The sequence below is a fragment of the Schistocerca nitens genome, chromosome 3, assembly GCF_023898315.1.
Source record: "Schistocerca nitens isolate TAMUIC-IGC-003100 chromosome 3, iqSchNite1.1, whole genome shotgun sequence".
NCBI lineage: Eukaryota > Metazoa > Arthropoda > Insecta > Orthoptera > Acrididae > Schistocerca > Schistocerca nitens.
In genome coordinates, this window is record NC_064616.1 from 420,694,864 (window position 1) to 420,718,640 (window position 23,777).

Consider the following 23,777-nt stretch of genomic DNA (forward strand, 5'->3'; position numbering starts at 1 on the left):
AGAAAAAAATGAAAAAACCAATGAAGTACATTCTGCTTACATATTTTGAAGGTAATACCTCTTCCTTACTCAGACACACACATACAGGCACATATATATTTGTCAGTGTATGTGTGTGTGTGTGTGTGTGTGTGTGTGTGTGTGTGTGTGTGTGTGTGTGTGTGTGTGTGTGCAGGTTGACTTTTCAGTATGTATGGAAATGTTTGCACGCAGAAAGTACAGGTAATTTGCTGATGAGAATTCCTAGTCCAATTTTGTTTAATCAATAATCAGTATGAAGGTAAGTTTCAGCATAAAGGTATTTTGTTTCTAGGAACAACCTTCAGAAAGTGACTGTAGCCCCAACAGGCAGCCATACTCAGTAATTATAAGGACAAACAATAGTATGGGTACATTGTTTAGTTATATTTTCTTACAAGTTGTTGTGTGTGAATTACAGTAAAATAATGAAAGCTCCATGAATATTTATACATGTGAAAGATGTTACGTAACTTTTCGATGCCTATTATCTGTCATTTTTTTCTATTTTCAGCATTCAACAAAAATCAACCTAAATATGTATTTTTTTTGTATCCCATATTTTTCAGTTTTCGTTATCTGCATCTGGATCATGTATGAGAGAGACAGAGCTCAACTGAATAAAAATAAAATTTAGATGTATTATACATTCCTTCCACAATCAGTCTATAAAACACTAAAGTTCATTTCACTGAGTCACATTATTTTGGCATTGTTGGTTTCAATATTTATTACCACTCTTCTTACATTAAACACACATAATTAAAAATATATCTGAAGCACACAGTAAAGCACAGACTACTTATCCATCATAAAACATGAAAGACTAGTAACATTTTGGGTAGATCAATTTAGTTAGACAAAATAAATTTCCAAAAATAGATTTGTTTTTAACAATATTTAAATGAACTAAAAGCAGGGCAGTCATATAGGTCCATCTGGCAAATCTGTCCTTTAATATCAAAGCCACTGCATTCAGTACCTGAAATTAAAAAGAAAGAACCTGCATAAGACATCATAAAAACTAAAACGCAAATCCACAACATAAAGAATGAACTCAGGAGTGTTCAGAAACAAACAGCATATAAAGGAAAAACACTCAAGTAGCCTTTTCTTAAAGTATTTTGTTTGTTTACTTATACAAAAATGGTTCAAATGGCTCTGAGCGCTATGGGACTCAACATCTTAGGTCATAAGTCCCCTAGAACTTAGAACTACTTAAACCTAACTAACCTAAGGACATCACACACACCCATGCCCGAGGCAGGATTCGAACCTGCGACCGTAGTAGTCCCGCGGTTCCGGACTGCAGCGCCAGAACCGCTAGACCACCGCGGCCGGCTTACTTATACAGAGCCAAGACTTAAACACAACTATAGAGTACTACAATTTTGTGGTAGCAATGCTGATTTTAATGAGGAAATACACATCCATGGCCAAAGCAGGATTCGAACCTGCGACCGTAGCAGCAGCGTGGTTCAGGACTGAAGCGCCTAGAACCGCTCGGCCACCGCGACCGGCTGTAAAAAAAAGATGTATGCATTTCTGGAACAAAATTAGGTTGTTGTTGTTTGTGCACTACCGCACTAGTGTTCTGTAAAATGTGACAAAATTGGTTATTTCATTATCTTTGGCTTCGATGAGGAAATTAAATGCACTTTGCTTCTGGAGAATGTCAAGGAAACCACGGGAGACCTAATATCAACAGAGAATTATTCGGGAATAAATGGTACAAGGGTAAGATTGATTGTCATTTCTGCTTGAGTCATCCTCTATTTACACCAAATATGGGCAACCTTTGGTTACCCGTGGGCTTGATTCACATACTGAAGCTCTCGGGCCGCCTTGTCACGTAACACAGTAGCAGAGCTCCTAGCGCATATTGTCAAAACTATAGCTCCCATGACGCTAATGTTTACGGGGTAATGCATCGATATGAATGCCACACTTTTCGCGACACGCCACATCACAGCTTATGTCTTGATAAAATTTTGGACACTTTACCTTCAAGACAAGAAGAAGATGACTTGCCTACAGAGTTTTCGTAATCTGTCTTGAAACATTTATCTGTGTAATATATAAAGGGGAAAGATTGTTATGTTCTTGGACGATTTACTTCCATTTTCTACATTCAGATGAAACAATTAAGAAAATTAATGAAAATTAATGGCCTAACAAACGAAATATATCGTGGTGAACAAACTATAATTTCTATCGTGAATAATTTACAGTGGCAATACCTGCCTTGGAGATAGTACCACCAGACGTCACTAGATCGCGGGACGAGCGAGAGCTCGAGAATTTGACAGAAACATGATTGCAGACTCTTATTTACTGACATCACTTAAAACTTCCGGGCTAACAGGCCGTGGTCGATGTATAAAACTTTCTCGTAACGTTTCCTCTCCGATTGCAGGAGACTTCTTCAAATACATCGACCACGGCGTATTAGCCGGGAAGTGTTAAGTGATGCCATTACCAACCATGAAAGTTTGCACTGTATGGTCTCATTTACTGATTAGATGCCATTGTCACATATTCAGCGGAACAATGCTAATCGTGAAGAACCTATTGTCGAACGTAATAAATGGTACCAACATCACTGGGTATGTGGCAGGCGAAGACGTAATCATTCCTTGCATTCCGTTGATACCCAGTGATTTAAATATGCCCTTCGATTTAAATCGACTGCAGTCTTGCATGCGGCTTGCATTCTTTATGCCTGTCAACAAGGCACAGTGCCATTCACCTTGTGTGGCAGATATTAAACATCCAGGGCAACGCCGGTTACTGCAACTAGTGTAATATGAAGTAGAGTAGTAGCTCCAATTTTAACTCAGTCAGTTGCTCTCTGAACTCAATAAACAGTTTTTGAACTGCTGATGTTTCAAGTTGAAAACAGGCTTCAGTAATCCCGTTTTACTGTATAATTAGGGAAACTCCGGAATTCGAATTATTCCTAAATTATTTCGTTCTGAAGTTACCATTTTTGAAAGACTATTTGTGCACATTATACTCCTTGGAATACGAAACAGAGGTAACAGCAATGGAACTACTTGTTTTCTAGCAAATACCAAGAAAAGTGATTTTGTTCTCAACTGTACTTCGGCAGCTGCAGAATATTTCCAAAATGATAAAAAGTCAGCCGTCAGCTGCACAAAAAAATCTTCATTTGGTTCACTTTACGGGTTTTGACAGTTTAAACTGTCATCTTCAGAAGTAAAATAAGCTCAGATCATTGGTAAGCCAGCGTCAAAATAAGAATTAGGCGGTAGTGTACTTTGCTACAGAGTCAATAAAACAGAGTGACATCTCTAAAAGTATATGATACCTGCGATGAGTAGCAAACAATTAAATGTCAAATTTCGCATCGTACATAGTATGTGCGAGAAAAGTCCGCCATCAAACTTTGAACATAAACCGAAGATGATAGTTTAAACTGTCGACACTGGAAAGTGAACCAAATAAAGGTTTCCTTCTGCCGCTGAAGACTGACTGTTTATCTTTGTTGACCCAAGAAAAGTTTTAGTATGAACACTTCCGACGGAATGTTAAGCTACATGAAAATTTTACACATTTTACGAAGCATATGCTCTGATGAGCTTTGAGTATTTCAAACGTCGTGTATGACGAAACGGAGAGTTGCGGCTGTTTGCTTAGCTGTAGCTTACATTTACATCCACGGCAGAGCTGCAGCAGGTCCACCTTCAGCTCCATCAACGGCTTGTGCTGCACCTACAATGACAAAAAATCATACATACTCTTATAATAGATAAGTCTGTCGATCTGCACTTAATACACAACCACAGTCAACAAATTTGAAGTAGTCTTTGCCGCAACAGATTTAGAACATAACAACACGAAAAAGTAACCTAACTCCATAGAAAGGAATTTTTCAGACTGCCATTCTGATTATCTTTTATCAGACTACTCTTAATTTCCATTGCACATATGAATCGGAAAACTGGAAAGTTTCTTAATCTGCGCCACAGCCATTGTAGCCGAGAACCATTTTAGCAAATATCTCCAACTGCATTTATAACAGATGATTTTCAGGACCTACAAACAACCATCGCTTGCATTTGGTAGATGTATAATGACCTACACAGAATGCAAGCTGTATTGGAATAGCTGTTACCAGTCACATGTCTTTGAATAGCTTAACTTTTTTTTCCAAACGTGAATGTTTTCGGCGCTGCCGTGCTCATTTTCTAGGGATTTACAATAATGTGGATCTTTTTATTGTGAATGGTGCTTAGAACGGTTCCGGTATGATCTGCTGTACTTTAATATCATTTGTGTATTAACAGGTTAATTGAGCACGTGCTATAAACACCTTTCGTGCGAAAGGAGCACTCTGTAATCCGTAGGTGATGAACTGATTAAAGAAATAAGGTCCTTCTAACACATGTAACTGGTTGCTGTCAGGCCAATACAAACTGTAACTCAGTAGAGTCCAGGAGTTTCTTCGTCAACGATGGACAAAGTGTAGTAACACATGAAATCATTTGGTGTGAAAAAATACTACGTGCTGACAGCTTGCCTGATTTGACAGAGACCACCACAGTCAACAGCTACAAACAGACAAAATTACACACTTCATTCTGCAGATGCAGAAACTGACTAACAAATGCACGTTTGCTAAAGGATAATGTAAGAGACTGCTTTCACATGTAGGGGAAAGAGTTGTACCTTAAGGAAAGTGTTTCTAGGAATACAGGATGTTCTTTGGTCGGTATTTCAGTTTAGCGACTGATTTTAGAATCACATGAAGGAATGCGCACTACAGACAGCCATAAGCGGTTTCTGCCATTTTCTACAGTTTTTGTTGTTGATAGACATGAGGTTGTGTTATGCCCTGCGTTTGTAAATATTTCGCGTTCAGCCTACGTTTGTAAATATTTCACGTTCGACACGTTTAAGTGTTCAGTAATAGATTAAAGCTACTTGAGATTTATTGCTAATTCTTCAGGCACAGAATTTTACGATGAGTAAAATGCTATATATCCTTATAAGTATTTATATAACATGTGAACGGTTAAGCCAGATTTCGTCGGTCGTGCACCGTCTTGTACCTTGAAACATGTGATAGTTGCAAATGAACTGAGTTTCTTTAATCTATTAACAATTTTTCTCGCCTAGAAAATAGAAATTTGTGTTAGTTTCCGATAACTTCTATTTCAAAATGTATTTAACTTGTAACTAGTTTTTAATGAAACTTCTGCTTAATTTGATTTCACTTGCTGATTAGTGATGTGTAGGAGAGTAGTAATGTAAATGTAGACTATTACATATAGTATTAACAGCTATGCTTTTATATTTCACTGGAATATTTGTTCCTCGGTTCATCACCTTAGAACATGTTTTCACGTTTGGGAAAACCTTAATTTTCCGGGGTAATTTTCTTAATTTCAGACAAAGACTGCGTACCTTCATTTAAACATGGAATAAGAAAAGATATTAAATTTCTCTTACAGGGCTCGCAGAGGCAAAAGTTGAAAAGTGTGCCAAGGTACAACACTCTCTCTTGCATGCTTCCGTGGTAAATTTCTATGGAAGTAAAAGTTTGGGCACTATACATATTATTAATTACAGACCCGAGCAGTCTATGACCTTAAACATAACGCTTAACGGAAATGACGTGAGAAGACAAATATTACCGGGAAGTTAGATGAATGAGGCTAAACTTTATAAAGGATCGGCCACGCAATGCAATTATTTGTATGAAAATAGTAGCTGTTCTCGAAAGAACAGATATCATTGATGACCGTGCAACTTCTCTAGGATAAATGATAATTAATTGAAATTTGTGGTACAGAATAAAACTGGCAATGCATCTCTGTGTCAAGCTGAGTCATCCAGTAGAAAGATGTTACGTGCTTGCCAATGAATATCTGTTAACTCTATATATACACCGACGGAAAAAATCGCAACACCAAGAAGTAGTTGTACAACATAACCGAAAGTTGGTAAACGTCTTTGTACAGACCAGGCTGCAGACGGCCACGTGGCACTACCGAGAGGGAAGACCATCGTGTTCGGCACATGGCTCTCGCGCATCGTACTGCACCTGCAGCAGCTATTTGAGCAGCACTTGGCACCACAGTGACACAATGAACTGTTACAAACCGATTATTTCAAGGACAGCTCAGAGCCAGACGCTCTGTAGTGTGCATTCCACTGAGCTCAAACAACCACCATTTGCAACTTCAGTGGTGTCAAGCGCGAGCTCATTGGAGGGCAGTGTGTAGGTCTGTTGTGTTTTCTGACGAAAGCCGTTTTGCCACAGTGACAATGATTGGTGTGTGTAGGTTAGAAGGACGCCAGTTGAGGGTCTGCAACCAACCTTTCTGCGTGTTAGACACACTGGACCTACACCTGGAGTTATGGTCTGCGGCGCGATTTAGCATGACAGCAGGAGCACTCTCGTGGTTATCCAATCGACTGCAAATCTGTAGGTCAATATGGTGATTCCACTTGTGCCGTCATTCATGAACAGCATTCCATGGGGTGTCTTCCAGCAGGATAACGCTCACCCACATAACCGCTGTTGTAGCCAACCTACCCTACAGAAAGTTGTCATGTTGTCTTGACCTTCGCGATCACCAGATCCAATCGACGACAACTCCAGCATCATCCACAAACAGCGTTACCTGTCCCTGTATTGACCGACCAAGTGCAACAGGCATGGAACTCCATCCCACAAACTGACATCCGGCACGTTTGCATGCTTGCATTCAGCATTCTGGAGGCTACACCAGTTATTAATGTACCAGCATTTCACATTTGCAATGGCTTATCTCGCGCGTATATTAACTTGTGATCTTACAATTTTAATCACTTTAATATGTTACCTACACGAACGTATTCCCGAAATGTCATTATTCTACTTTAATTATCTTTTGCTGTTGTAACTTTTTTGAGTGTATATATGCCGCTAACATACGAATCAATACTGTTTTGGGAACTGTTTCTCCTTTACATCGTAACATTTCTATTATTTCTATATAAAAAACCTATATAGCATATTTGCATCTTCACTGATGAACTATTATTAATGCTTTTGTGTGAAATACAAAACTTGGCTGTGGTGACAAATTGATACAAATTAGTCACGTCATATGGACGGGCGTTTCTTTTATTGATGCATACAGATCTCATGCACTATCTGTTTTGAAATATTATTAACTTTTCCGTATGAAATGTACAATCTGCGATGTGGTGACAGAGTGAATGACAAAGCCAACGAATGTGTACAGTATGTGAAATTTACATAATTGTGGCAGAATGATCTGTAGTGTAGCACGAGGTGTGGGTTAGGTTGGAAGGTGATAGTTTGGTTGTGAGTTGGTGAAGCTAAGAAATGTAGAAGTGAAATCAAGGTTGTGGTGACACTGATCTCTAACTTAATTGAGTTCTAGATTGATTGGAAGGTGAAAGTATAAATGTGTAATCTGTAGCGGACCCTAAGCACTAGATTAGACTGGAAGGAGAAAGTTCGGTTCTGAATTCTGGAACACAATGAATATGAAACTGGAATCTGGGTTGTGACAGACTGCCACGTAAAGTAGCCAGAGATATAGGTTAGTTTGGAGGACGATAGGGTGGTTATGAGTTGGCGAACACAACATTTAGGTTGTGGTGAAAGACTAATCTACAGATTAGCCCTTGTACAAGGGAGCTTTGAAAGGTGCTAGTTTGGCTATGATTTAGTGAAGTCAACGATTTTGAACGTGAAATCTAGATTGTGGTGACGGACTGGTCTGTAGTGTAGACAACGGTCTAAGTTAGTTTGGAAGGTGACAGTTTGGTTGTGAATTGGTGCAGTCAACATCTATGAAAATATTATCTCATTTGTGATAACAAACTGATTTGTAGCCTAGCCCAAGGTCTTGAGTAGGGCGGAAGGTGGCAGTTGGGTAGTGAGTCGGCGAAGGCAACGAATGTGAAAATTAAATCTAGGTTGTGGTGAATGACTGATCTGTAGAGTAGTTCGAGTTCTAGGTTAGGTTGGAAGGGGACTCTTTGCTTAAAAGATGAAGTCATTGTCGTACCAGACTGAGCTGTAGCGTAGTCTGGGGTTTATTTGAATTTGGAACATGGAAGTGCGTCCATAATTCTGCAGTATATACTCTGACGAACCAAAATTTTTGACCACTTTGCTTATCCCAGCACGCTTCCAGGCCAATCCAAACTTTCACATGTCTTGGTGTCAATAACCCTTAAACTCGCACATTTCGTGATTCCAGCACAGAGAAAGACAAATATTTTACCGTCAGTTTAGCCTGTTGAGGCGTGGATACATAATTGATGGTTAATTGGTTTTTCAGTGTTGTAGGGTTGCCTTAAGGGGCTAAAATGACAATAAGATATTCGTCTCTCCCTGAGCGGGAATCACGAAATGCGCGAGCAAAGAGTGGTGGACTCCAGGACGTATGGATGTTTGGGTCGGTCCTGGAAGCATGCTCGGATAGCTGTAGTGGTTAAGGCGACCGCTCGCGATGAGCGGGAAATCTAGTTTCATGACGTGGTCCAGCACGAACTTTCATTTGTCACAAACAGCTAATGTCAGTCTGGATTCGCAAAATGCGTTTCCATTTTGTAGTGTTTATCACAGCTATAAGCCTCAGAACGGTGTTCCGTCAGATATGCTTGCATGTATGACGGTATAATATTTCTCTCTTCCTGTACGGGAATCACACAGTGTGAAAGCGTAAGGGTTGAGGATTCCATGACATGTGGAAGCTTAGATCAGTGCTGAAAGCATGTTCGGGTAAGCGAAATGGTTAAGGTGACCTCTCACAATAAGTGGGAAAACAGGATTCGAGTCCCCGTCCGGCACAATTTTTTATTTATCACAAACAGCTGAATTCACAAAATGTGAATCCATTACGTAGTTTTTATGTTTGATTTAGAATGATCTGTGATTACTTTACTTTAATTTAGGTATTCGCTAATCATGCTGAAAACATACAACGAATTATAATGAATCAACAGCCTCCAAACAATAACTGGCTATGAAATTATATCATATTAAATTTCTGTCCCATCACTTCAGTACAATCTGGACTGATACTATGAAAATAACACCAGTAATAGATCCGAACAGTCCTACATGCTCTTATCTTTTATCATTTCCCCTTATACAGTGCGTGTATCGAACATTATTAAATTAGTGTGTTCTTACTGTTTCTTTACAATGCTGTTAATGTTTTACTTGCAGTGACAATTTCTAGATGTTATTTTATGATTAGAACTTTGACACTGCAGCACCAAAATGGAATGAACACTTTTGTTGGTTGGTTTATTTGGGGGAGGGATCCAGACAGCGATGTCATCTGTCCCATCGGATTAGGGAAGGATGAGGAAAGAAGTCGGACGTGCCCCTTCAGAGGAACCATCCCGGCATTTTTCCTGGAGCGATTTAGGGAAATCACGGAAAACTTAAATCAGGATGGCCGGACGCGGATTTGAACCGTCCTCCTCCAGAATGCAAGTCCAGTGTGCTAACCATTGCGCCACCTCGATCGGTAACGCTTTTGTATAGATACATATACAGCCGAATATATGATAATCTATGAGTGTAGTCTCGAGCACAGCAGTGTGTGGCATACTTCCACTATTTAAAATCTATTTCATCTACATTATCAATAGATGATTCTGCTTTCAGCTTTAAAAGTAAGTTCGATGTGTTGGTCACAGTTTTGATGCAGCAATATGTGACCTAAAGTGAACCAAGTGCAATGTAACTAGTGACTACGTTTCCAATGCGGAACCTATGACTGGGTTACTTACTTTCGAAACATTGGAATAACTATGACGAATGCTTGAAACATAACTAGTCCATTGTCAAGTATCGGTGTGAGACAATAAGACGAGACATTATCAACTGTTTTAAAGGAACAGTTTCGCCCAAACAGCTCGAGAAAGTTTTAGGTCCATTGTGCACATCATGAACACATCCACACCGGAAAGTAAACTGTATACAGCGATCGCAAGGTAGGAAACGTTGTTAGCAGTCGTCGGTGTAGGCAAGCCCATTACACACCAACTGACACAAAATTCGGATTCAAATTTAAATGCTCCGCCGGTCGCGACGCAATTTCTGCCACGTCACTGTGAGGAACGCTTAAAGTTCAAATGGCTCTGAGCACTATGGGACTCAACTGCTGTGGTCATAAGTCCCCTAGAACTTAGAACTACTTAAACCTAACTAACCTAAGGACATCACACACATCCATGCCCGAGGCAGGATTCGAACCTGCGACCGTAGCGGTCGTGCGGTTCCAGACTGTAGAGCCTTTAACCGCTCGGCCACTCCGGCCGGCGAACGCTTAAAGTCCTACCAACGAGTAGTTGTGCGAATTCTGCCACTGTTTAATATACACTGTAGTCTTTTTATTTTTTCATAAAAATACTCATCAACAGCACGAGAAAAAAACGAATGATTTACGTTACAAGGCGTTTCAAAGGAGAACTAATACGAAAGTTGTGAAAGGTGTCCAAAGGAAAGCTGCACTAATATTAAAAAGACGTTACATGAAAGGAGAGCTACTAGACGAGCTATGAGAGAGAATCAGAACTATCTGGACATCCTACAGATCGTGTTTACAAACGCGATAGAGGACAATGCATTTACAAACTGCGCTTGTCCATAATCTAAGAGTTGCTTAGACAACAAAGTTTCCTGTAGACCTTACCTTGACCTGGTAGCGCAGCCATTTCTTCTACAGCTGCTAGCTGCGGGCCTACTGGAAACAAGAGGAAAAAACCATATTTTGGAACTAGCACGGATTACGTGAAAATTATATTGCATATAAGAAGCTATATTATTTATGTCTTACGAAACTCTAAACACAATGAAAGAGTCTGCAGACCATACCTTGTTGTCCTGGTGCAGCCGCGTTGGGTTGTACAATTACTTGTTGCTGGGCAGCTAGAAAAAGAAAAACATCTTTTGGAACTAGAATAGATAGGTAAATCACGGCATCTCACACAGGAAATTGCTATTTCTAGAATTTAAAACTGTAGGCAACAAAATTCTCTGCACACGTTACCTTGCGCTCCATGATCATCATTGCCGGCCTGTGGAGTTACTTGTCGCCGTGGTGCTAGAAAGAGAAAAAAACTATTACATATACTGATGCAGACTTACTAAAAAATGTGCAAAACTATGGCTCTTAATGTGTATGTGAGGTATCTTAACAAAATTGTAAGATACGCAGCAGGGAACAATGTTCAGGTCAATATGTGTAGACGGCCATTCCTAGTACTTCTATGGGTGTAGTTATTAATCCGTTTCGAATAACAGCACATATTATAAATTATTCACGTGTTACTGTAGCATCCGTGTCCAGATAGCTTACGCAGCGGTACTTGATTCGGGGATAATCTGCTAGAATCTTGGTGACAGAGCTTGTTGTCACACTTAGCATTGGCACAGCAATGGAGATCACTTTGTCTCATAATGTTCCTAATCACCAGACTTTCTCCCAATATCCTGGAATAAATTCTAAATTTCTCAACACTGCGGCCCCATGGCCCCATCCCCCATCTGTGCGACTGTAGTGTAGGCTATGTGTTTTCATGCTCTTCCTTTAATCTTATGATCATCCACGACATTACACTCCAACATTCCACAGTCACCCACACCTAAGAGTCGTATTTGAGACACATTATTGAAGCGTAACTAAAAAAACCTGCTCAATGAATATGAATGAAGAAAGCATTTCTGATTCCCTAGACTTAGCTTATGTCCCACGCCATAAACATAAACAATATCTTTGGTGCAGCGCAGAAGACATAAACACTCTTGGGAACGGTAATGGGACATTGTCATCCCGGTATATAACCCAGTGACTGTACTATACAATTCAACGGATGTACCAGCTAATGTGAAAACATCTCAAAGTATCCGACAGCATCAGGAGTGCCAATCCTTAAAAATGATGCTCGGAACAGATCGCAGAATCAAATCGACTTTGTAAGGGTCATCATCGTAACATGTAAGGAAAGCTTCTTTGACAACACATTCTTTAGTGACTAAATATGGATGCACAGCATCCTGAAGCATCTGAGATTATGTTCCAAAAACATTTCAGTGATTACAACTGGACGGATAGTGGGCATGATGCCAACGGAGAATACTGATTATCACTGACAAACACGAATTTTGCGAAATGTGTTCATCCTCAACAGTAATCATTGCTTCAGGGAAGATTTAATCACGGAAAATATTCTCTTCTTCAATACATTCTAATAATACAACACACAATCTCTAGCTGCTAAAAATAGCTGTTTTCTGTCTGAAGTTGCATCGTTTTTTAGCAAAGAGACAAAATTCCGCTTTCTCCACACCTCACACTTCACTGCCGAAGCTTAATTCAACACGGACATCTTACATAGACTTTATCGATACCTAGAGAGTGGAAACACTGTGTCTGACATCATTGGAACCTCAGATAAAAGAAACATGGCTTAAACAACATAGTGGCGTGTTAGAGCTTGATTGGTAGTGATGTAACTAAACTCACCAGACAAGGAAATACACATCCAAGTGCGCACGCGCAGCTGAAGCATGAGGTCTTTACAGATGACTGCCTCTACGTAAGTACTGTATAAGGCAGTAGCGATCAGTGAGCTACTAATGTTACAAGCGAACATTGTACGTAAACGTGAGTAAATGTAGGGATGTGGCAAAATGGCAAGAAGTGGCAATCGGGTTCGGCAGTGCCCATGTCCATACAGTGTGCGAAGTTGTTGGATTTGTTGGTGTCTCGCGGCGGACTGTTTAACGTATGTACAAGCAGTGGTGGAACACATGTGGCCACGAAACACGACGTCAGAATTGTGGTCGGAAAAAGATCCTGACTGGGCGGGACCGGAGACGCGTTTCACAGCTTGTGAATCAAAATCGCATCCAAGCCCGACAGGAACTGCTGCAGGTGGTGAACGAAGGTACATCCCAATGCGTTAGCGAGAGAACATTGCGACGGGAACTGCATGCAATGAACATTTGGAGTCGGTCACCTCACAGGAGGGTATTGCTCCTACTGGCACATAAAGACGACAACAGCAAAATTCATAGGGCTAGAAAACTATGTGACTGGTTTTCTGAGCACTTCTCCGCTCTATTACACCTCGATTGGCCTACAAGATCACCTGACGTGAATCCCATATAAAATATGTGAGACATGTAGGAACAGCGGGTAAAACGCCAGCACTAGCATCCCCGCGATTTGGTGGAACTGTGTGATCTTTTAAAGCCTTAGCGGGTGGCTTAACCTGGATGCGACGTACCTGCACAACCTTGTGGACTCACTTCCTAAGCAGCGAATCCAAACCAGGGGCAGAATTAAACGGTAGTAAATGATGCTTGTAATGATGTCTCTAGGGGTGCCTAATTGTTTTTCTGGTGAGCTTATGATATACCCAATGCACAGGCTGGACCTATTTCCAGCAGCGTAGCAGCACCCGGAAACTGTGTCCTAGGAACGCTGACCAATCACTGAGAGCGTGTTTGTTTACATCGGGGTTAAACGGCGAATAGAGTCTGTGGAAGTTTTAAAACGTTCGTCAAACTGATAGCAACAAGGGAATTGCAGTACTTTGCGTAATTGAGATTGTGTTTTTTGAAAATTTGTGATAAGGTGTTATGGGACCAAGCTGCTGAGGTCATCGGTCCCTAAGCTTACACACTAGTTAATCTAACTTAAACTAACTTACTCTAAGGATAACACACACGCCCATGCCCGAGGGAGGACTCGAACCTCCGACGGAGGGAGCCGCGCGGACCGTGACAAGATGCCCTAGACTGCGCGGCTACCCCGAGCGGCGAGATTGTGTTGCTTCCCTAGTTCATATGAAGTGATACTTCGGGGTAAGTTTATTATTTATATTTTGGAAGATTGAGATTCTACTAAATAATTGCGTTAATTTAATCATGCTAACGGTACATGTCATTAAATGCAACTTTCTTACCACCCATTCAGTATTAAGGTTATGGGGTCATCATTTAAATAAACCATAAATATTTTTAAATGCAGTAAAATAACGGTAATGTCCCATAAGATAGACCCATTGGGTATAAAGCACTTTAAGCGTGGAAATGTTACTTCAGAAACCCAAACTGTGTTTTAGAGAAGTTACGGAAGTAGTTGAAGACACCCCAGAAGAACAGGAAATTCTGAGGTCTGATGCTATAAAAATTTTCGGGACTTTTTGAGAGAGCCACTGAAATTTGGCAACAGCTGGACATCTCAATCTTGGTTTCCCGGGTCGTTAAGATCCAAAAGAAAAGATCAAACTACTTTATGCGTGGTCTTGATCAGTACTACTGAGGAGCGGTCTTTATTCCATTTTTAGATTGTTTTATAACAGAGTTAAAGTTTTCAGAACATAAGAAACTGCCATCTGGATTTTCTTCTCTGTTCCAGATTTCGACCAGTGAAGTACTCTTCAGTTGTGAAGTACGAAAAGAAGCCAAGGCTCTGATAGAATTCCGCATTGAAGATAGGGAATGCGGGGTTGAAGACGTTCTTGCTGAATTAGATTTATCGCGAAGGAAATCTGTTAAAGAAGACTCTAGACCTTCATCTGCCATGACATCACTGCAGTTAAGCAACAAAGACATGATTCAAAATATCAGCAACCTTCTGAAGATATTGGTCGCACTTCCTGTAACTACATCTACAGCAGAGAGGAGGTCATTTTCACTTTAAAGAGAATCAAGACATACCTGTGAAATTCAACAGGACAGGCGAGTCTTGAAGTTTATTGTCACACATTAAGTCACATAACAGTTATTAGATTATCGTTTATTAAAATTTACACGTTCTAAAAATAAATAATTTATGCTGCTGTATCAGTTGAAGTAAGTTAATAATTGTGTTTTATCCTTTCAGAGAACACTAAATGGATTAGCCCTCTTGTCCATTCTTCGTTCAGTATCTATTACACCACTGGAAGGAGATAACCTCGCAAAGAGAAAGAAGGAACTGAATATGTCATTATAGAGAAGATGCTTGTTATTTCCCGGTGTCGATGTTAAGTGCTTTCTTTCAAGATCGACTGTAATGAGAAAGAAATAATTTTAAGTGGAGGGTTGCGTAACATGCAGTTTATAGGCGTTAAATACTCACGTTACGCGTCAACATCAATACGCATCGCAGTTTTTCTACTACAGTGCTTTCATCTACATTCGTTTGTATCTTTGACGGCTCAATTCCATGACTTCTGAACGACCGCCGAACGACTGTCGTGTCCTGCGCGCCGCCGGAGAAATACACACGCTCGCCGCAACTATTGACAGAGCGAGCGTGGTCTCCCCTGTCGAGCTATCAGCAAGAAAAAAACATCGTCTATCATCATACCGGCGACCCATGGGTTGAGTGTGTCATGTGCCTCAACATGGCAACGAGCTGCACTTACCAACAAGATTTGGGTTGGTTTCAGCTCAGATTGGCGTGTATGAAATGGCACACTAAGCACTTGAGTGTCGGAGGCACATGGTTACGAACGTTCTATAAACTTCGCTACTGACAAGTTTAAAGGTAGCTGTGTTGTTTATTTCCACAAATGTTTTCTATTCATTACTGACATTATGAAGTTTCATGTTAACGTACGTTACCATTTAAATGGCAGTAGAAGTGTTTTTCTTTTTAAAACCCATTTGTGGTAACTGGAATCATCCTTGTTCCTAATGTTGTGAGTATTGAGTATTTTTGGAGGCCCTATTTTAACTACACTGTGTTTCCTTAACCTCTGGCGATTACTATTTGATATTGTTTTCCTTTTTAAAGCATCTAACTGGATTTGAAATAATGATGCACGCTATATAATTGTTTTAAAAAGACAAGTGTATATGCCGCCACAAAGCTGAGACTTTAAGGATTTTTTTAATTTTGGAATTTCAAACTGGCTAGTGTGATAATTAATTTTGACAGATTCTGTATAAGTAGTTTTCTTCTGTATTTTCTTTTGGTGGACGTGTTTTGAGGTCTCTCTTTTGGTGGACGTGTTTTGAGGTCTCTATATGCGGTGTATTGTATTATATGGTTAAGTGGGGGGAGGGCCGGGAAGGGGGTGAGTCTTGATTTTGACTCGTCGGTTAAGATGTTATATGGTTTATAAAAATGTTTCCTGAATGTTGTTACACACCGCTCAACCTGGCAGCACCACTCCTATCGCCAAAATATCAGAATTTTCAGTAGATACAACCTGTGCTCCAATTACAAAGGGCGAAACAGTTTAGACAGTTCACTTGCTAATCTTTTACGATACTGATCTGAATGGACATCTTGTCCTTGAACAGAATCGCCCCCCCCCCCCGCCCCCCCCCCCCGAAGAAAGAAACAATTATCTACGATCATGATACAGTAACCAGTCGTATTCCAAGTACATTTTGTCACCCTAATATTCTCCAAGTAAAGAGACAAATAGTGAAGAAAGGGAGTAGCTAACACTGTAATCGTTACCCACGTAATATAATGCACTCGAAGTATCTTAAGAAACATCAGAAGCAACGAAGTCATTTACCCGAAACATATAATCCCCAATCATTAACTTCAACGTTCGTTCACGTGAATGTGCAGTCCTTTGTTCTGCACTTGTGAAATAACAAAAGATAGTGAATTTTTGTAAACTGCGAGCGTTACAACATTTGAAATTAAAAATATGCCGCCGCCGAAATGGAAGAGTTCTTTAAATAGTGACCTACAAAAGGTGAAAAAAAATTCTGACTCATATATTCGGATCAACGAGTGTGCATCTACTTTCAACTTAAGCCATTGTGAGGTGAGGGGGGAGGGGGGCTAGCGCTGATTGGATATATCACAACATATAATCCGCGAAAAACATAAAAGAATGGTGGGGTGCGGTGCGAGCAAGTGCTTCTTCTAGCACTTTTTTTTCAGCTGTTGAAGGAGCGTTCGCTTACCATACTGTCCAGCACAAACAATCCTTCAGACCAGCGGACTGTACTGCTAAACTTATACCTTATCCATTGTACTATTGACCCAAAATTTACTTCTGGCCGTAGCAAAACCGAGACAGTTATATTAAACGTTTTAACCTCATTTGCCACTTCTCAACTCGAAACTGGTTTACACAAAGCTAATATTATTTCAGTAATGATGGATGCATCAAACCGTAAGGTCGTAAAAATGTTTCCATTGTTTGTTACAGTAGCCACTGAGAAGCGCATCTACAGCGCACCGGGCCGAACGGCGCTGCGCGGCGCTACTGCAGAGAAGTTGCTCCTTTGCCGCAGCTTTAATCTGCTGCTGCTGCCGCGTCTCCGTGTTTCTGGTTCAGTCATGGAGTGATGAGCAGGGTGCCTCTCTTTTATTTCTCTTAGCGAATAAGAAAATGAAAAGGAGGTAATTTAATAGTAGCTATTTCCCGAAGGAAAAGTTATTAAATACTTACTAAAAAGATTGGCAAATGGCTCTATGGGACTTAACATCTGAGGTCATCAGTCCCCTAGACTTAGAACTAGTTAAACCTAACTAACCTAAGGATATCACACTCTTCCATGCCCGAGGCAGGATTCGAGCCTGTAGGCAAACATAACAACGTCGTATCAAATGCAACAAAGCTAATTAGGATGTCAGGTAGCAACAACGTCACACAAGGTCACACAACGCTGTGGGCCTGATCTCCAGCAAATACCTAAATGGCATTAAATGAGTGATTTATTGATGTGTTTAAGAGTTCATTTGTACACTGTGATTACGTGACAACCACGCCGGGCACCCACGATTTGGATTGCATTGAGGATTGTGTATTCAGTGCCACATGAAGAATAATAGCGTGTGACGACATTAATAGGCGACCAGTCATGAGTTAACCGTTATTACTTTGTCAAACGAAGGAAGTGACTGCCTCATTCGTGCTGTTTAGACAAAAGATACAACAAAGTATGTACCGATTGTTGCTACCTGACATCCGGGTTGAATGGCACAAACAAGTCTCGGTGTGTGAATTTTTCAAAATACGATATCTCGTAAACGACTCGCACTAGAATCCGGCAACAAACACCACCGACATTCTAATTTACCCTACTTATTAGTCTTTTAATGACAATAGCCATTGTTACATTTAAAAAGTGTATGTTTGCACAAAAATAAACTTTCTAAGCGTTATTGCATTCTGTTAATTGGCTAACAACACGAGCCCCTTACTACCCACACATTCCAGCCGGCCGGAGTGGCCGTGCGGTTCTGGGCGCTACAGTCTGGAACCGAGCGACCGCTACGGTCGCAGGTTCGAATACTGCCTCGGGCATGGATGTGTGTGATGTCCTTAGGTTAGTTAGGTTTAATTAGTTCGAAGTTCTAGGCGACTGATGACCTCAGAAGTTGGGTCGCATAGTGCTCAGAGCCATTTGAACCATTTGAACCAACATATTCTGTGAAAACCGCACTTCAATAGCAGTCACCTAAGAGTTGCACCGTAAATATTGCGGAAATGGAAAGTGTTTTTGGTGTGATATAGCTATATTCGTATGCATCGAAGAATTTAAAACACATGATGGAGTCGGTTGTGGATATTATTGTCTTGCGTTGCGGATAGCGTAAAATTTTTCATTACCGCACGTAAGTCTTGTTTATACTGCAGAAGTAGCCGTAATGAAAGAAGTAATTATGTTTGGAGCAGGAAGAGAGAACAAAATATTTATTCTAATCGACTCTAGAAGTACTCTGGAGCAATTAGAGCACTCGAAGTGAAAATCTGATAATTACTGTATTTATGACGTGGAGGAATTAATAATGACAGTTAACAAATAAAAAGATCGTTCATCTAATGTGGTTAAAGGGGCACTCCGGTATTCGCCGCAAAAAAGTGGCAGATGGTCTTGCAATAGACAACATCAAAGAAGGCGATCGACTATTTGCACAGCTTCTATTTTCCTACTTTCTCCATTTTTCAAGAAACGAGGCATGGGAGCAATGGGAACAAAGTGCCAAATATAGCAGCAGAGGAAGGGGTTTTCGTTCGCTTCAGTCAAAGACACTATTCCAGCAAATCCGTTGTACAGCCAGAAGAATCTTCCGCGGAGACACGTGATATCACTTATTCGAAAAAGGTTGGGACCCACATGGTTCCCTGCACACCTCTAGGGGACTGGAGTGATAGACGTTCGCCGGCCTTGGTGGCCGAGCGGTTCTAGGTGCTTCAGTCCGGAACCGCGCGACTGCTACGGTCGCAGGTTCGAATCCTGCCTCGGGCATGGATGTGTGTGATGTCCTTAGGTTAGTTAGGTTTAGGTAGTTCTAAGTCTAGGGGACTGATGACCTCCGATGTTAAGCCCATAGTGCTCAGAGCCATTTGAACCATTTTGGTAGACGTTCCTGCTTGCAGCGATCGTCCAAGAGACGACAAAGATCTTAACCACGTCACTTTGAGATGCTCTAAATATGCCCCACATCAAAATAAACTGTATGGAATCACTGCAAAAATGTTCACTTGATAGTAAATATTAAAGCACTAATGAGTGATAACAACGTTAGCTGCAAAAAGTGGATATAAGTCTCTCACGTATTTCTATAAAACAGTGGTAAACTTCAGATTTAGCTGTCTTCACTAACCTTAATAAGCCATTCTAATGGCTGTGTTGATTACAGCAAAAACCCGATAAAATTAAATTAAAAAAGCTGGAGAAGAATGAGAGACATGATTGGCCATTTTAACAAACCATTCTATCATGGGCTATCACAAAAAGAGAAAATAAGTTATATTAAGGATCCCACATGGAATAAGCAAACAGAGGACGGTTATGATTCTTATACTGCAAATAATGCAAAAATGCTTTAAAGATTTTTTATGACCTTCATGCTTGTGTTGAAAATAATGTACTGTACACATATGCAAGTTACAAACCTGTAACGTACTTAACACGTCAGGTAAAAACAAGCAGAAACGTGTTATGGAAAAATCAGTATGGCATTAGTTGTAATAAATATTTACATCAACGCAAGGAAAAAATAAAGATAACCTACTAACACTGCAGTAACAGTGGCGATATTTTTTTGGGTGCAAACTGTTTTTCCATAACATGGAGGAAATCTGCAACCATATTTTTAATAGTTATCGCAATAAGTGCTACCGAAAATGGCTAATGAAACTAAATGCATGAAGGGAAGTTAATGTACAGATGCACGATACTGAGAAGCTTTATTATTTGTATAGGTAAGATTCAGATAAAATGTAAATGGATATAACTGGGCGAATTTGTAGTTAGGAACCAATAAAGCAAACAAGAGGGAGCGAAGACGAATTTTTTGGTAGGAGCACTTTCTGTGACAATTAGAGTTTTAATGCGAATACTGTAGATTGTAGCAATGGAAAAAATTCGCTGCTTTCAGTTGCAGTGCACTGGATCTCTTTCTCTCCATTTTCTCTTTTTCTGCCTTTTATATCCCACTTTGCACTACCAATTCTTAATATGAAACATGTACTTTTACTTTAAATAACAGATGCAAGCCACAGATCGATGGGTTTTTCATGTAATTAAAGGTATAAATTAAGGAAATAGGTTGATAAACACAATGAAAAAAGAGAATTCTGCAAAAATATAAGTCGAACGTGGTGTTTCGAGGAACATGTTTCTTCACGTTTGCATAAACTATCAAGTAGCAGCGGAGTAAATGATGATGGTGATGTTGGGATTGTGAGGCGCTTAACTGCGCATTCATCAGCGCCCGTACAAAGTCCCAACTTTTTCACAGTCCAATTTTTTTCGCAGTCCAATCCCGCCACTGTCACGAATGGTGAGGATGATGATGAAGACTACACAAACACCCAGCCCCCGGGCAGAGAAAATCCCCAACCCGGCCGGGAGTCGAACCCGGGACCCCGCAGGTTCGAATCCTGCCTCGGGCATGGATGTGTGTGATGTCCTTAGGTTAGTTAGGTTTAATTAGTTCTAAGTTCTAGGCGACTGATGATCTCAGAAGTTAAGTCGCATAGTGCTCAGAGCCATTTGAACCGGGACCCCGTGATCCAGAGGTTGAAACGCTAGTCACTAGACCACGAGCTGCGGACACGGAGTAGATGAGAAACACATATGAAATAAACTTTATATGTTTGTAATTCTTACCTAATTTCGATACTTCAATAACTCTTACACGGTAGTAGTGGATTATTTTCAGTACAGTAAGTGTGAAAACGCACGTAATGCCTGCAACACATTCAGCTCTCGGAACTGTGGATTGAATACGGACAAAGCACATTCAGTTCGCTATAGTTTACGATTTAGGATGCTATAGCTCTAGCCTCTACAACAACTGTGTGATCGTTCACGTTACTCCTTAGAGTTTGTCCAACAATTAAAATATCCACAAGCCTTCACATCTTAACGAAGATGGTTACGATGGTTTTGTCTCCTGATCACGCGACAGGCAGTTCATTAGCACCTGAATTGTTTATCTGCTTTTTTCCTGTGACTGATGGTTGTTAAATATGTAATGATACAGATGCGCGCTGTTCAATATGCAAGTGCTTAAGTAGTACAATTATGAGAATTAAGACTTTGTGAAAGATATATATAAAAAGCACTGAGTAAAGTGGCACATTTGTTAATACCTTGGACTCTAATTCGGAGGGACGGTGGTTCCGATCTCCGTCCGATCGTCCAGATATGGGTTTTTCGTGGTTTCCCTAAATCACTTAGGGCAAATGTTGGGATAATTCCTTTGAAAAGGACACGTGCGATTTCCTTCCAACATCCCTCACAAATCAGAGGCTGATCCACGATCAAACGAAAAGCAAAAAGGATAAGGAAACAAACCTTAAACGTAATAACCGGTAACAGAAGCACTGAAACAGCCTAGCTAATTGTTTGAACAGAGACCACACAACACACAAAATCCTATTTTTTTCTATTGCTTATTTTCAGAAAAGAAAACATAGTGAATTAAAATGTCGAGCGCCGATACTGGTACGCCACGAACCTCACTCACTGAGGTGGCCTCCCGCAAAAGGATACAATCGTGAGTCAAAGGACAACCCCGTCAATGTGAAATTCCAAATATTATATCTGTAGAATACTCACCAAGAATGTTGCAAAAACGGGTGAGAACTCGCCAGTAGCGAACACGTGTCAAGCGGTCTTTCTTCTCTAGCCACCAACGTGGGCTATCCGACAGCCTGTCTGTGTGAAGCTTCGACAGCTGCGACTCTTGCTCTTGTTCTGAATGCGCACTTTCTGGAGGCTTCTGAGCAGTTTCTGGCCGCTCAGGAAGTACGTTCTCGTTCTGTGGCGCTTCATATGCTGGAGGAGGTTCTTCAGGCTCCGGACTGCTCTGTGTATCAAATTCCTGATACTCCGATACCCGCTGCTGTTTGGCAGTACCCAGCTGTGGCAACAGTTGGCGTCGAGCTCCTCTTGGTCGCTGCTGTTTGGAAGTACCAGGTTGTGGTGACATTTGGCGTCGAGCTCCTCTTGGTTGCTCTTGTTTGGAAGTACCAGGCTGTGGCGACATTTGGCGTCGAGCTCCACTTCGTTGCTGTTGTCTTGAAGTACCAGGTTGTGGCGACATTTGGCGTCGAGCTCCTCTTGGTTGCTGTTGTCTGGAAGTACTAGGTTGTGGCGACAGATGGCGTCGAGCTCCTCTTGGTTGCTGTTGTTTGGAAGTACCAGGTTGTGGCGACATTTGGCGTCGAGCTCCTCTTGGTTGCTCTTGTTTGGAAGTACCTGGTTGTGGCGACATTTGGCGACGAGCTCCTCTTGGTTGCTTTTGTTCGGAAGTACCAGGTTGTGGCGACAGATGGCGTCGAGCTCCTCTTGGTTGCTGTTGTTTGGAAGTACCAGGTTGTGGCGACATTTGGCGTCGAGCTCCTCTTGGTTGCTGTTGTTTCGAAGTACCTGGTTGTGGCGACATTTGGCGTCGAGCTCCTCTTGGGTGTTGCTGTTTAGCAGTACCCAGTTGTGGCGACATTTGGCGTCGAGCTCCTCTTGGTTGCTGTTGTCTGGAAGTACCAGGTTGTGGCGACAGATGGCGTCGAGCTCCTCTTGGTTGCTGTTGTTTGGAAGTACCAGGTTGTGGCGACATTTGGCGTCGAGCTCCTCTTGGTTGCTGTTGTTTCGAAGTACCTGGTTGTGGCGACATTTGGCGTCGAGCTCCTCTTGGGTGTTGCTGTTTAGCAGTACCCAGTTGTGGCGACATTTGGCGTCGAGCTCCTCTTAGTTGCTGTTGTTTAGAAGTACCAGGTTGCGGCGACAGATGGCGTCGAGCTCCTCTTGGTTGCTGTTGTTTGGAAGTACCAGGTTGTGGCGACATTTGGCGTCGAGCTCCTCTTGGTTGCTGTTGTTTCGAAGTACCCGGTTGTGGCGACATTTGGCGTCGAACTTCTCTTGGGTGCTGCTGTTTAGAAATGTTGGGCGGCGGTGACGGTTCGCGAGATTCCAGTCGATTTGGCGATAGCTCTCTGTCAGAGTCGTCAGTGCCGCTATCTACCACCTCGGCTTCGGACTTGCCGCAGATACTCCCACCGCAAGACTGATCGCGCAACGCTTGCCTCCGGAAAGGAGGCGCTCCAGTGCTGCCAACCTCGTCGCTACTGCCAGCAGCGCGTCCGTCTTACAGCACGCGGCGCTGCGTACTTACAGAAACGGTGAACCCGTGAAGCGTTTTGCACAAAATGTAGTTGACGCTCTCGGCCACAAATAAGTTTACTACGAGTTAACTTTATGTAATATATTCTACCTTTTTCGTGGGATTAAACGCGGTAAATCATAATTTAAGTGAAGGGACAGG

The 23,777-nt window shown here is 41.3% G+C and overlaps 1 protein-coding gene across 1 annotated transcript; it reads right to left on the reverse strand.

The window, feature by feature from the left end:
• Positions 1-3,691: 3,691 nt before the first annotated feature.
• LOC126249264 (uncharacterized) lies at positions 3,692-23,357 on the reverse strand. Its single transcript, XM_049950919.1, has 5 exons — positions 22,073-23,357; positions 11,076-11,129; positions 10,901-10,954; positions 10,719-10,769; positions 3,692-3,753 (listed from the first exon to the last, which is right to left on the reverse strand). The coding sequence occupies exons 1-5, from the start codon at positions 23,355-23,357 to the stop codon at positions 3,692-3,694; spliced, it is 1,506 nt and encodes a 501-aa protein (XP_049806876.1).
• Positions 23,358-23,777: the final 420 nt, after the last annotated feature.